The sequence below is a fragment of the Procambarus clarkii genome, chromosome 12 (assembly GCF_040958095.1).
Source record: "Procambarus clarkii isolate CNS0578487 chromosome 12, FALCON_Pclarkii_2.0, whole genome shotgun sequence".
Taxonomy (NCBI): Eukaryota; Metazoa; Arthropoda; class Malacostraca; order Decapoda; family Cambaridae; genus Procambarus; species Procambarus clarkii.
Window position 1 is genome coordinate 4818374 of NC_091161.1, and position 15600 is coordinate 4833973.

A 15600-nucleotide genomic window follows, 5' to 3' on the forward strand; every position below is an offset into this window, starting at 1 on the left:
TATTATAATTCACCACCTATTATGGTGGGAATTATTCTTAAATACATTAGTCTTTGGACTTTACCATCATAAAAACATCTTATATAAATTAACTTAATTATCAATATTAAAGTAGAGTAAATGTGACCCTTCTATCACTTTCTGACATTTGGACAATGTAGGCCAGGCGTCAGTGGGGAAGGAGGGCAGCCATTGTTGTTGATACTAGACCAGAGGCACACGGGAGCAAATACGGCTCCTGTTAATTTTACTTGGACGTAGTGTTATGGAAACCAAAGGTGTACCATTTTCAACACGCTGTCAACAAATTCAAGTTAAGTGTTCTTTCCGAAACCCGTTTATTTTCATTTATGGCCATTAATGTCATTATATAGGGTGATCCGGTTAGAGCATGTGGTAGCCTCAAACTAAAGGTAATTAAGCCAGGTCTTCATGTTCCATGTACAGTTTTCTCTGAAATACTTGTCATATATAGAATCTGGCTTTACAGCTAGCGCCCTTTTGACAGGTCAAGACGAGGAAGCATATGCTTTGTGCATCAGTTACTGGGTGATGGAAGCTACCTCAAAGAGGATAATTTGGTGTCTACACCCTAGTTATACCTGGTGGACTAGCCTGCTGTACTATAAGATAAGGAACCTCTTCAATGTATGTAGTCTATTACTGTAGTTTGACTGGCTGCATATATATTCAATTAATATAAACCCCCCTAATGTGTAGAGGATCGATTTGTGAGATTAAGAGATTATTGCAGAAATACAGTCCACTTATCATTATACAAATTGCTATCGAAGTATATAAATTAACGTAAATATAAATTTATATAAATTAAATAAATATAAATCTCACAGGTCGGTTCCCACATTATCTACCCTATCAATCCCTTTCAGAATCTTGAATGTGGTGATCATGTCCCCCCTAACTCTTCTGTCTTCCAGCGAAGTGAGGTTTAATTCCCGTAGTCTCTCCTCGTAGCTCATACCTCTCAGCTCGGGTACTCGTCTGGTGGCAAACCTTTGAACCTTTTCCAGTTTAGTCTTATCCTTGACTAGATATGGACTCCATGCTGGGGCTGCATACTCCAGGATTGGCCTGACATATGTGGTATACAAAGTTCTGAATGATTCTTTACACAAGTTTCTGAATGCCGTTCGTATGTTGGCCAGCCTGGCATATGCCGCTGATGTTATCCGCTTGATATGTGCTGCAGGAGACAGGTCTGGCGTGATATCAACCCCCAAGTCCTTTTTCCTTCTCTGACTCCTGAAGAATTTCCTCTCCCAGATGATACCTTGTATCTGGCCTCCTGCTCCCTACACCTATCTTCATTACATTACATTTGGTTGGGTTAAACTCTAACAACCATTTGTTCGACCATTCCTTCAGCTTGTCTAGGTCTTCTTGGAGCCTCAAACAGTCGTCTTCTGTTTTAATCCTTCTCATAATTTTAGCATCGTCCGCAAACATTGAGAGAAATGAATCGATACCCTCCGGGAGATCATTTACATATATCAGAAACAAGATAGGACCGAGTACAGAGCCCTGTGGGACTCCACTGGTGACTTCACGCCAATCGGAGGTCTCACCCCTCACCGTAACTCTCTGCTTCCTATTGCTTAGATACTCCCTTATCCACTGGAGCACCTTACCAGCTACACCTGCCTGTCTCTCCAGCTTATGTACCAGCCTCTTATGCGGTACTGTGTCAAAGGCTTTCCGACAATCCAAGAAAATGCAGTCCGCCGAGCCCTCTCTTTCTTGCTTGATCCGTGTCACCTGATCGTAGAATTCTATCAAGCCTGTAAGGCAAGATTTACCCTCCCTGAATCCATGTTTGCGATTTGTCACGAAGTCCCTTCTCTCCAGATGTGTTACCAGGTTTTTTCTCAGGATCTTCTCCATCACCTTGCATGGTATACAAGTCAAGGACACTGGCCTCTTGTCTGTCGCCCTTTTTGTATATTGGGACCACATTCGCCGTCTTCCATATTTCTGGTAGGTCTCCCGTCTCTAGTGACTTACTATACACTATGGAGAGTGGCAAGCAAAGTGCCTCTGCACACTCTTTCAGTACCCATGGTGAGATCCCATCTGGACCAACAGCCTTTCTAACATCCAGATCCAGCAGGTGTCTCTTGACCTCCTCTCTCGTAATTTCGAACTCCTCCAAGGCCGCCTGGTTTACCTCCCTTTCTCCTAGCACAGTGACCTCACCCTGTTCTATTGTGAAGACCTCCTGGAACCTCTTGTTGAGTTCCTCACACACCTCTCTGTCATTCTCTGTATACCTGTCCTCGCCTGTTCTAAGTTTCAATACCTGTTCTTTCACTGTTGTTTTCCTTCTGATGTGACCGTGGAGTAGCTTTGGTTCAGTCTTGGCTTTGTTTGCTATATCATTTTCAAAATTTTTCTCTGCTTCTCTTCTCACCCTGACGTACTCATTCCTGGTTCTCTGGTATCTCTCTCTGCTTTCTGGTGTTCTGTTATTCCGGAAGTTCCTCCACGCCTTTTTGTTCAGTTTCTTCGCTTCGATACATGCCCTATTATACCATGGATTCTTCTGTTGCTTCTCGAATTTTTCCCTTTGGGCCGGGATGAACCTGTTTACTGCCTCCTGACACTTTTGGGTAACATAGTCCATCATACCCTGTACAGACTTGTCTCTGAGGTTTGTGTCCCAAGGTATTTCACTTAGGAAACTTGTCATCTGTTCATAATTCCCCTTTCGGTATGCCAGCCTTTTGATTCCTAGTTCTTTTTTGGGGGAGATAAGTCCTAGCTCTACCAAGTACTCAAAGTTCAATACACTGTGGTCACTCATTCCCAAGGGCGCTTCCATCTTAACTTTCCTTATATCCCATTCATTTAGGGTAAATATCAAATCAAGCATTGCTGGTTCATCTTCTCCTCTCATTCTTGTTGGTTCTTTGGTGTGCTGGCTTAGAAAGTTTCTTGTTGCCACGTCCAGCAGCTTAGCTCTCCATGTTTCTGGTCCTCCATGCGGGTCTCTGTTCTTCCAATCTATCTTCCCATGGTTGAAGTCTCCCATAATTAGTAGTCCATATCCATTCCTGCTAGCAACAGAAGCTGCTCTTTCTATTATGTTAATGGTGGCCATGTTGTTTCTATCATATTCCTGTCTAGGTCTTCTGTCATTTGGTGGTGGATTATATATATGACTGCGACTATAATTTTTTTCCCTCCATTTGTTACAGTACCTGCTATGTAGTCACTGAAACCTTCACAGCCCTGAATATCCATCTCCTCAAAATCCCAGCCTTTTCTTACCAGCAGAGCTACACCACCCCCACCTCTTCCTTCCCTCTCCTTCCTCATAACATAATAGTCCTGTGGGAACACTGCATTTGTTATCGTTTTCGTGATCTTTGTTTCTGTGAGGGCTATTATGTCTGGGTTTTCCTCGAGTACCAGTTCTCCAAGCTCATTTGCTTTATTTGTAATTCCATCTATGTTAGTGTACATCGCTTTGAGGCTCACTTTCTTCTGTCCCTTCTCAAATCGCCTCCTTGGCGAGTGTTCTGCTGGTGGGGGAGGCTGTTCCATGGTTGTGAGGACCTGTGAGGTGGATAACAGGGTCTCAGAGGATACTGGGATGAGGGGCGGGGGATCCAGTGAAGGGGGAGGGACAGGGAGGGTATGGGGTGAAAGGGGAGGGAGGACGGGAAGGAAAGGGGGGGGAGGGAGGACTCGGGAGGAAGGGGAGGGGTAGAAGGGTGGGGATTGGGTGTGGGGGGAGGGAGATTTGGCTGAACATTTGAGTGGGGGCAGGGAGGGTTTGGGGTAGGGGGGTTTTCTATGCAGAGGAGGGAGGTGGGGTTGTCCTACCTTCTGGTGTTACTGGGTAGCTGGTTGTGGGTTCCCCCCTCGCCTCTGGGGGTGTCGTGCTGGGAGCTGTGACTTCCTGGTTTTCCCCTCTCGCCCTGCGCCTCTTCCTTGCTTCTGCCGCCACGGCTCTCTCCTCCCTTGTCATGTCTCTCTGGAGGAATACATTTTTTAATTTTCCCACGTTTTTCAGGGAGCTCTTCCTTGATAGGATCTTCTCTTTTGTGTTCTCGTTTGCAAACACTATCTTTATCATTCGATCTCGGTCTTTGATGTACCGGCCTAGCCTGAAAACCTTCTCAATGCTATGTGTGTGTACTCACCTAATTGTACTCACCTAATTGTGCTTGCGGGGGTTGAGCTCTGGCTCTTTGGTCCTGCCTCTCAACCGTCAATCAACTGGTGTACAGATTCCTGAGCCTATTGGGCTCTATCATATCTACATTTGAAACTGTGTATGGAGTCAGCCTCCACCACATCACTTCCTAATGCATTCCATTTACTAACTACTCTGACACTGAAAAAGTTCTTTCTAACGTCTCTGTGGCTCATTTGGGTACTCAGCTTCCACCTGTGTCCCCTTGTTCGCGTCCCACCAGTGTTGAATAGTTCATCCTTGTTTACCCGGTCGATTCCCCTGAGGATTTTGTAGGTTGTGATCATGTCCCCCCTTACTCTTCTGTCTTCCAGTGTCGTAAGGTGCATTTCCCGCAGCCTTTCCTCATAACTCATGCCTCTTAGTTCTGGGACTAGTCTAGTAGCATACCTTTGGACTTTTTCCAGCTTCGTCTTGTGCTTGACAAGGTACGGGCTCCATGCTGGGGCCGCATACTCCAGGATTGGTCTTACATATGTGGTGTACAAGATTCTGAATGATTCCTTACACAGGTTCCTGAACGCCGTTCTGATGTTAGCCAGCCTCGCATATGCCGCAGACGTTATTCTCTTTATGTGGGCTTCAGGAGACAGGTTTGGTGTGATATCAACTCCTAGATCTTTCTCTCTGTCTGTTTCATTAAGTACTTCATCTCCTATTCTGTATCCTGTGCCTGGCCTCCTGTTTCCACTGCCTAGTTTCATTACTTTGCATTTACTCGGGTTGAACTTCAACAGCCATTTGTTGGACCATTCACTCAGTCTATCCAGGTCATCTTGTAGCCTCCTACTATCATCCTCTGTTTCAATCCTCCTCATAATTTTTGCATCGTCGGCAAACATTGAGAGGAACGAATCTATACCCTCTGGGAGATCATTTACATATACCAGAAACAGTATAGGTCCAAGGACTGACCCCTGCGGGACTCCACTTGTGACGTCTCGCCAATCTGAGACCTCACCCCTCACACAGACTCGTTGTCTCCTGTTGCTTAGGTACTCCTCTATCCACCGGAGTACCTTCCCTCTCACTCCAGCCTGCATATCCAACTTTCGCACTAGCCTCTTGTGTGGCACTGTATCAAAGGCGTTCTGACAATCCAAAAATATGCAGTCTGCCCACCCTTCTCTTTCTTGCCTGGTCGTAGAATTCAAGTAACCCTGTGAGGCAGGACCTGCCATCCCTGAACCCATGTTGATGCTGTGTTACAAAGTTCCTTCGCTCCAGATGCTCCACTAGTTTTTTTCGCACAATCTTCTCCATTAGCTTGCATGGTATGCAGGTTAGGGACACTGGCCTGTAGTTCAGTGCCTCCTGTCTATCCCCTTTCTTGTATATCGGGACTACGTCAGCTGCTTTCCAAATATCTGGCAGTTCCCCTGTTGCCAGTGATTTGTTATACACTATGGAGAGTGGTAGGCTCAGTTCTCTTGCTCCTTCCTTTAGAACCCAAGGGGAGATTCCATCTGGGCCTATAGCCTTCGTCACGTCCAACTCTAGTAAACACTTCCTTACTTCCCCACTGGTAATCTCAAACTCTTCCAGTGGTTCCTGGTTAGCTATTCCCTCACTTACCTCTGGAATTTCTCCTTGCTCTAAGGTGAAGACCTCCTGGAATTTCTTATTCAATTCCTCACACACTTCCTTGTCATTTGTAGTGAATCCTTCCGCCCCTATCCTTAATCTCATAACCTGTTCCTTTACTGGCTGAGTCTTTGCCTTGCTTGCGATGTCATTTTCGTATTGTCTTTCTGCCTCTCTTCTCATCCTGACATATTCATTCCTGGCATTCTGGTATCTTTCTCTGCTCTCCAGTGTCCTGTTATTCCTATAGTTTCTCCATGCCCTTTTACTTTGCTGCTTAGCTAGCCTACATTCTTTGATTAAACCATGGGTTTCTCATCTTCATTTCTCTGTTTTCCTTTTGGACTGGGACAAACTTGTTTGCTGCGTCCTTGCACTTCTGCGTGATGTAATCCATCATATCTTGGGCCGTCTTTCCCCTGAGCTCTGTTTCCCATGCTATATCTGTTAGGAATTTTCTTATCCCCTCATAGTTTCCCTTTCGTTATGCTAACCTTTTGGTTTCGGTATCCCTCCTCGAGTTCAATAACCCTTCTTCAATCAAGTACTCAAACACCAGTACACTGTGGTCGCTCATTCCTACTGGGTCCTCAAAACCGATTTCTCTTATGTCGGAGTCGTTCAGAGTGAGACTAGGTCGAGTCTCGCTGGTTCGTCATTGCCTCGCATCCTTGTGGGTTCTCCGACATGCTGGGTTAAAAAGTTGCTTGTCACCACCTCCAATAGTTTGGCTCTCCACGTATCCTCGCCTCCATGCGGTTCCTTGTTCTCCCAGTCAATCTTTCCGTGATTGAAGTCGCCCATGATGAGCAGGTGGGATCTATTTCTACAGGCAGCAGAGGCTGCCCTCTCAATTATAGTGTTAACTGCCTTGTTGTTGTTTTCATACTCTTGACTGGGTCTCCTGTCATTTGGTGGAGGGTTGTATATTACTGCTACTACTATTCTTGGTCCTCCCATTGTTATGGTGCCTGCTATGTAGTCTCTGAACTCCTCACAGCCCAGGATGGCCATCTCCTTAAAACTCCATTCCCTTCTCATGAGTAGGGCCACTCCGCCTCCTCCCCTACCTTCCCTCTCTTTCCTTATTACTGTATACTCCTGGGGAAACACGGCATTCGTTATGATTCCAGAGAGTTTTGTTTCAGTGAGTCCGATTACATCTGGGTTAACTTCTTGTGCTCTTTCCCTTAGTTCACTTGTCTTGCTTGTGATCCCATCTATGTTCGAGTACATCACCCTGAAACTGACTCTTTTGCTTTTCTGGGGGGGACCTTTGCGATCTGGGGTGAGTGGGAGCTGGGGGGACCTGGCACGGGGGGATTGGTGGAGGAGGGAGGTGTGTGTGTGTGTGTGTGTGTGTGTGTGTGTGTGTGTGTGTGTGTGTGTGTGTGTGTGTGTGTGTGTGTGTGTGTGTGTGTGTTTGTATGTGTGTGAATTACGAAAATTAACACGTGATGAAAAGTGTGACAGTGTCAGACCACGAAGGAAGAATTAAAACAGGAATTTCCTTAAGTACTTTCATTTTAATAATACAACTTCATTAAGATATATATATGTATATTATATATGTCATACCTAGTAGCCAGAACACACTTCTGGGCCTACCATGTAAGGCCCGATTTGCCTAATAGGCCGAGTGATTTTCTAAATTTTCAAAAAATTGTTCCCAATTGGTTTATTTGTATTATTATTATTATAATATCCTAAGAATATAAAATTATTGACTTAGTTGTGTTAGTTTAGGTTAGGTTAGGTTTGGTTATATGTCAACGTTAGTTTTTAACTCAAATTAAATAAAATAAACTCATACATAATGAAATGGATAGGTTTATCATTTCATAAGAAAAAAATTAGAAAAATATATAAATTCAGGAAAACTTGGCTTATTAGGCAAATCGACCCTTGCGTAGTAGGCCAAGTATGGTGTTCTGGCTACTAGGTACAACATATATATATATATATATATATATATATATATATATATATATGTCGTACCTAGTAGCCAGAACTCACTTCTCAGCCTACTATTCAAGGCCCAATTTGCCTAATAAGCCAAGTTTTCCTGAATTAATATATTTACTATAATTTTTTTCTCATGAAATGATAAAGCTACCCTTTTCACTATGTATGAGGTCAATTTTTTTTTATTGGAGTTAAAATTAACGTAGATATATGACCGAACCTAACCAACCCTACCTAACCTAACCTAACCTATATATATAGGTAAGGTTAGGTTAGGTAGCCAGAAAAAGCTAGGTTAGGTTAGGTTAGGTAGACGAAAAAACATTAATTCATGAAAACTTGGCTTATTAGGCAAATCGGGCCTTGCATAGTAGGCTGAGAAGTGAGTTCTGGCTACTAGGTACGACATATATATATATATATATATATATATATATATATATATATATATATATATATATATATACACACACATGCAACAATGATCACAAAAACACTGATTCAAGTATGCAGAATATATGTATGTGAATAATATAAGTGAATAATATATATACAGGTATACAGTATATAATAATATATGTATATGCAGAATATATATAAGCAGTATATATGTATGTGTATATATACACACACACACAAAACAAAATCATCAGAACAAAAGCATGTTCTAAATTTTATATATGGAAAAATACCATTTTTTTTTAACTTGTTTACGTATGAAAATTTCTGAGTTTTCCTATTATTTGCAGCTTCACTGCGGCTTGCTTGATGAATGAAGTGAATTGAAATGTTGGTAAATAGCAGATTATATTAAAATACTACCTCCCCAGTATATTTTAAATGAAACTCAGAACTTCCATATACAGCCATTTGCTGGATGTCCAAATGACATTACACTGTACACTAAATATAAAGTCCTGTTTCTAAACAGTATATTGGATCAATGGGAAGTTATGTTCTGACATGTATTCGATATAATACTGTACAACTTGATTAAATGGCACTCAAGGTTTATCCAAAATATGCATCATCTGGTGTCGACTAAAATTAATTTGATTTCTAAGACATTAATAACAATTATAATTTATTTTGTTTTATTGGGGACTGACATCATATATATATATATCAAGGTTACCTTGAGCTGCTTCCGGGGCTTTGTGTCCCCGTGGCCCGGTCGTCGGCCAGGCCTCCTGGATGCTGCATATACACAGTACAGTACAACCTCGATTCAACGCACTATATGGGACCAACCCCAGTGCGTTGGAGCATTGGATGATTTGCAAGAGGTGACCTTCAGGAGGCGTTTGCATCAGTGTCTTTTTTTTCTTGTACACAATAAAAATGCATTATCATATAATATACTGTACCTATATATTATTACCCTACTAAAAAATAGTGTTACATTTGTTATTTACCTTATTGTTGGAGTTATGTCCATCTTGAAGTCTCATGGAGTTATGAATGCTGTAAATACGTACTGTAGTGATTATAGCATTAACACTGTGTTGATTAAGTAGCTCTGCTGTATGTTGAGTACTACAATACAGTTTATGAAAACTATTGTACACTAAAGTTACTGTAACTTTAATTTTAACTCTGCGTACACACTTAAATTTAGCACTTGTTCTCACTGTTCACGCCACTCACGATATTTTTAGATGTTTGCATCAGCTTTGCTGGTGCTCGCTGCTGCTGTGGCTTCAGCTGCTTCTGAGCTGGTGCTGGCTGCTGTTGTACCAGTGCTGGGTACGGCTGTTCTCATGCTGGGTACGGCTGTTCTCATGCTGGGTGCGGCTGTGCTCGTGCTGGTTGATTTTCTGCTACAAGTTCTTGCAAAATATTGCTTCATTTTTGGCATTAATAAGGCACTATTAGTAAGCCCATGAGACATTTTGTTGTATAACAATACAGCTGTAGTAAAAAAATGGTAAATTCCACAATTATTCTTCCACCGGTGGATAAATACTGTATGTCAATCGCAGACAAAGCTAAGGGCACTGGGTGCATACTGTACGAACACAGACTAGGTCTATATGTACACCTTACAGTAGGCTGGTGTTTAAGACAGATCTAGTAACATGAATTTCTCTCATATATTCGATTTACATCAAATTAAATATTTTAGGTTATATATTTAGTTTAGCAACATTATTATGATAATAAGAGCTATAAAAAATACCTATTTTAGAACTCATTTAATTAGTTTATTATTTTGAAGCCATAGGTCACTGAACTGTGGTGACAAAACTGAATAAAACACACATAGTGTTGTGCACACGGATTAGACCCGTCCACTCGCGCTGGAGTTGTGCCACCAATAGCATGAATAATTTCTCAAATAGCAGATATCTATCATATTACAGTATTTTTTGGTTTTATTTAGTTTAGTGTAATTATTATAATAAAGAGTTATTAAAACACCAGTTTTAGAAGTGATTTATTAATCTGAAACGTTCAAAGTCATGGCTCACTGAACTATGATGACACAGATGAGTGGACCATTCTGGCTGGTGTTTGGTTCATATGGTTCACTTGTTGTGTGGTCCACTTGTGTGAACCAACTTGTCTTATGAAGGAATTATTATTTGTCATCTGTGACAGAATGAGACAGTTTTCCACCACTCTGTGAACTCTGTCCCAACATCATAAGCTTGTGGACCACTTGTAGTCCACTTGTGAGGTCCACTTGTGAGGTCCACTTGTGTGGTCCACTTGTGTGGTCCACTTGTGTGGTCGGTCCACTTGTGTGGTCCAACTTTGTCATATGAAGGAATTATTAATTGTAACCTATGATGGAATGGGAAAGTTTTCCACCACTCTGTGAACTCTGTCCCAACATCGTAAGCTTGTGAACCACTTTGGTGGTTCACTTGTGTGGTCCACTTGTGTCATCGAACTTGTCATATGAGCTAATTATTAATTGTAATCTGTGATAGAATGGGAAAGGTTTCCACCAGTCTGTGAACTCTGTCTCGACATCGTAAGCAAATCCGAACATCCCCCGCTTCGAAGAACCATTGTTCGTTGAACCGGGTGAGTAAATCCGGCCTGAAAAGTGGCGAACTTGCCGGAGATTCGTTGAATCAGGGTATATTGAATCGAGGTTGAACTGTATAAGCGAAAAATGTAAATCAGATCCAGGCCTTTTCTATAAATTCATTAAAAGCAAGATAATAATTAGAGGTTGAAAATGGAGGACAGATAGACAGAAAATGAAAAGGAAATGTGTGAAGCATTGAACGCAAAGTCCCAAAGTGTATTTATAAAAAATGAGATCTTCAGAGAACCAGACACAATAAGAAATCAATGTATTGGACTGGAGAAATGTCACAAGTGGAGTACCACAGGGTTCAGTTCTTGCACCGGTGATGTTCATTGTCTACATAAATGATCTACCAGATGGAATAGAGAATTATATGAACATGTTTGCTGATGATGCTAAGAAAAAACGAAGGATAAGAAACTTAGATGACTGTCATGCCCTTCAAGAAGATCTGGACAAAATAAATATATGGAGCACCACTTGGCAAATGGAATTTAATGTGAATAAATGCCATGTTATGGAATGTGGAATAGGAGAACAAAGACCCCACACAACCTATAAATAATTTGAGAAAGCTTTAAAGAATTCTGATGAAGAAAGATATCTAGGAGTGGTTCTAGATAGAAAACTATCACCTGAGGTCCACATAAAGAACGTTGTGCGAGGAACCTAGGCTACACTTTCTATCTTCAGAATTGCTTTTAAATACATGGATGGCGAAATACTGAAGAAACTGTTCACGACTTTTGTTAGGCCAAAGCTAGAATATGCAGCGGTTATGTGGTGAACATATCTTAAGAAGCACATCAACAAACTGGAAAAGGTGCAAAGACATGCTATTAAGTGGCTTCCAGAACTGAAGGGCAAGAGCTACAAGGAGAGGTTAGAGACATTAAATATGCAAAAACTAGAAGACAGAAGAAAAAGAGGAGATACGATCACCACTACATACAAAATAGTAACAGGAATTGATAAAATTGATAGGGATGATTTCCTGAGACCTGGAAATTCAAGAACAAGAGGTCATAGATTTAAACTAACTGAACAAAGATGCCAAAGAAATATAGGAAAATTTACTTTTGCAAACAGAGTGGTAGACGGTTAGAACAAATTAGGTAAGAAGGTGGTGGAGGCCAAAACCGTCAGTAGTTTCTAAGCGTTATATGACAAAGAGTGCTGGGTAGATGGGACACCACGAGCATAGCTCTCAATCCTGTAACTACTTAGATAATTACATTTAGGTAATTACTTGTCATTTGTATCACAGACACAGAAATTTCATGAAAATCAGTATATAATGATCTGATATATTGATGTTAACTGTAACCTTATGTTTGGTAGTGTACCATGACCTGACGAATAACTGTTAACTGTAACCTTACATTTGGTAGTGTACAGCTATGGACAAAAGTGCACAGCTATTTTTGTGCACAAAAGTGTACAGCTACAGACAAAAGTTAAAAAAAGATTATATGAAAGCAAAAGAGGCATCATTGAAGATGAATTTGCACCGATGAATGTGAACAGTAAGAGAAAAATGCCATAGTTATTCCTGAAAGCATGAACAATAATCATCAATTATTTCAGAAAAAAACAGTCAGTATTGATTTCAGAAAACAGGAAGGTCATTATTGATTTCATAATCTAATATAGTATGCTGAATCTTAAAAAATTATTGAAGTTAGATAACAAGATAAGATTACAAGATGTAAACACTAGAACAAGGTTCATCTTGTCTTCGACATTAAATTTACAATTAATATACTGTAGACGATAATTTATTAACAAGATACCTGTGGAAGCTCTGAGCTGTTGACAGGTTTGAGTGGTAACCCTTTTAATTAAAGGATTAAATCATAAGAAGGCTGGCAACCGGTGGTATAGCTGTGTAGTCACGGGTTGCTGCCTCTTTCCCTGGCACATTGTTCCTATGTTATCTAAGCCATGAGGGGTTCTGATTTCGAGGTACACACCAAGATTGAAGTACTGTACTGACCTTCTCTAGGATGCAATACCACAACAGTTGCCTAGCTCCTGGTTATCTATTTAATGCTAGGTGAACAGAGGCCTTAGACAAATGGAATCATGCCCAACCATTTTCGTGTCCTCCCCAAGATTCAAACCCGGGATTCCCAATTGCAAGCCGAAAACAAATCCAACTGTACTACCGACACCCATTAAATGACAAGAGCATCAGAGCTTGTGAAGTTTGTCACCAGGATGTACTAATATGTGACGTATTATACTATTACGGTGCCTAAATCTTTTCCCACATTCAGCGCACTCAAAAGGTTTATCAGTTGTATGAATTGTTGTGTGAGTCAACATAGCTTCAATTTGATTAAATCTTTTCCCACACTCCGGACACTCAAACAATTTATCATCTTCATGAACCATCATATGCCTTTCCAAATTTTCAAGTTGACTGAATCTTTTCCCACACTCTGAACACTCGTGCAATTTATCACCTTTATGGACCTTCATATGCCTTTTCATATTTTGACGTTGACTGAATCTCATCCCACACTCTGGGCACTCATGAGGTTTATCACCCGTATGCACTAACATGTGAGTCTTCATATTACAAAGACGACTGAAGCTTCTCCCACACTCTGGACATTCATGTGTATTATCACCTGTATGTAAAAACATGTGAGTCTTCATGCCTCCAAGACGACTGAATCTTTTCCCACACTCTGGACACTCATGCGGTTTATCACCAGTGTGCACCGTCATGTGAGTCTTCATATTTGTGATATGACTAAATCTTTTCCCACATTCTGGGCACTCATGGGGTTTATCACCTGTATGTGTTAACATATGACTCTTCATATAATCAAGACGACTGAAACTTTTTCCACATTCTGAACATAAGTGAGACTTATCACCCGTATGCACCAACATATGAATCTTCATAGATCCCAAACGGGAGAATTTTTTCCCACACTTCCTACACTTGTGAGGCTTATCATCAGTATGTATCTTCGTATGAGTCATCAGATTTCCAAGTTGACTGAATCTTTTCCCACACTCTGTACACTCGTGCAATTTATCACCTGTATGAACAGTCATATGCCGCTTCACATGACCAAGTTGAGTGAATCTTTTCCCACACTCTGAACATTCATGAGGTTTATCACCAGTGTGTAACAACATGTGCATCTTCATATTTTGAAGACTGCAAAACTTCTTCCTACACTCTGGACACCTGTGAGGTTTTGTCATCTTTATGATTCGTATAGATTCCGTGAAGTTATCCCCTCCTGGTGACTGCAGGAGCTGCCTTGTGACCTAGGACGTCTTCTGGAGGCCAACACTCCTACTGGGTAGAAGAATTTAACCTTTAGGAGTTGTGAATTAAAGGGCGACGACATGAAACCTTTAGGTTTATTAAGGTTTTATTCTATCTTGACTCCATTGGATCTACATGCAAGCTGATATTGACCTGTAACAAAATATGCTGTCACAAATCTACAATAACCAACATATTGATTATCACTACTGCAAGTATTACACAGCAAACCTTGCAAAAAAAAAAAAAAAAAAAAAAACTTGCCTTTCAACCAAAATGTCAGATCACTTGGTAAACATTTTGATGATATGAACAGCCCATCCTCCAAAAATGGGGAAGTAAATGTAACAGCCCCATAAGTGCAATTATGTACTATGTATGGCAGTCAGGAAATGTACTTATTACACTTAGTATTAAAACGTACTGTCAATTCGGAGGATGGGTTGGATATAAATGCACTACTCACAGCACTTGGTACTAAACAATCGTTCATTATTTTTAACAGAAACATGGTTAAGTAAAGACCATACCCAACTTTACAACTTAGCCAGTTATACAGCCATTCACAACTGTAGGCCAAATGAAAGAGGAGGTGGCAGAGCTATATATTACCAAGATACCTTTATCTTCATTAGTGATAGAGATGACTACTGTGATCATACCTTAGGTCAGTTCCCACTTAAATCCCTTAAATAATCCTTGACTATTGGAGCTATCTATAGATTTCCCAATACTAATATAACTGCATTCTCAGATAACCTAAGAAATCTTATAAACAACAAGCTCAACAAAAATCACATTATTCTAGGTAACTTCAATATTGATCTGTGTCAACAAAATAGCCCTCAAGTCGATTATTTCCTAAATTGCATGAACTCCTGTATACTAATCCCCAGAATCACCAAGCCCACCCTAATCATTCAAACATCCACAATTGCCTTGGATCACTTATGGACTAACATAACAGCTCTCCTTGCATCTGGTATAATCACGAACAGAACAACTGACCACTATCCTACCTTCCTCATAGCTAACACGGACATAACACAAGAAACTTACATTTAGGCTACACAGTGAAGCAGCAATAGGCAATCTCACAAATGCACTTCACAATACAAACTAGAAATCTGAATTCAATAATACACAGGACATAAATTCATTAGTCAACATACTGTATTCCTTTTCAAAATTTGAAGCTTCTACAACACTCACTGTCCTCTCCTCACCAAGCAAGTAATTGTCTAAAGATTAAACAGCCCCTGGCTCACAAGTGGCATACTCAAATCAATTAACAATAAACATGAACATGAAAAAAACTTAGGATTGTTATAGTTATAAAAGTAGTAGTTAGGAGGTACCCCTCAATGCTTACAAGTATAACAATAGGAGCAAAATTTTCCTATTATGAGAATAGATTCAAAGATGCAAAAGGCAACATGAAAAGCACATGGAAACCCATCTCAAACATCCTAGGATCTAAACAGCAATCACATAACA

At 40.7% G+C, this 15600-nt stretch overlaps 1 protein-coding gene across 14 annotated transcripts in view; it reads right to left on the reverse strand.

Annotated features, from left to right (window-relative positions):
• Window positions 1–7309: 7309 nt before the first annotated feature.
• The window catches only part of LOC123772839 (zinc finger protein 98), a 77865-nt gene continuing 69574 nt past the window's right edge, over window positions 7310–15600 (reverse strand). For 9 of the 14 annotated variants that reach the window (XM_069323204.1, XM_069323198.1, XM_069323208.1 and 6 more), the window contains one exon: window positions 7310–14133. In XM_069323204.1, coding sequence (XP_069179305.1) covers window positions 13005–14036 — 1032 coding nt within the window. In that variant the 5' untranslated portion in view covers window positions 14037–14133 and the 3' untranslated portion in view covers window positions 7310–13004. Of the gene's footprint in view, window positions 14257–15600 lie in introns of all 14 variants that reach the window. The other 5 variants (XM_069323205.1, XM_069323202.1, XM_069323206.1 and 2 more) reach the window with 2 other exon arrangements.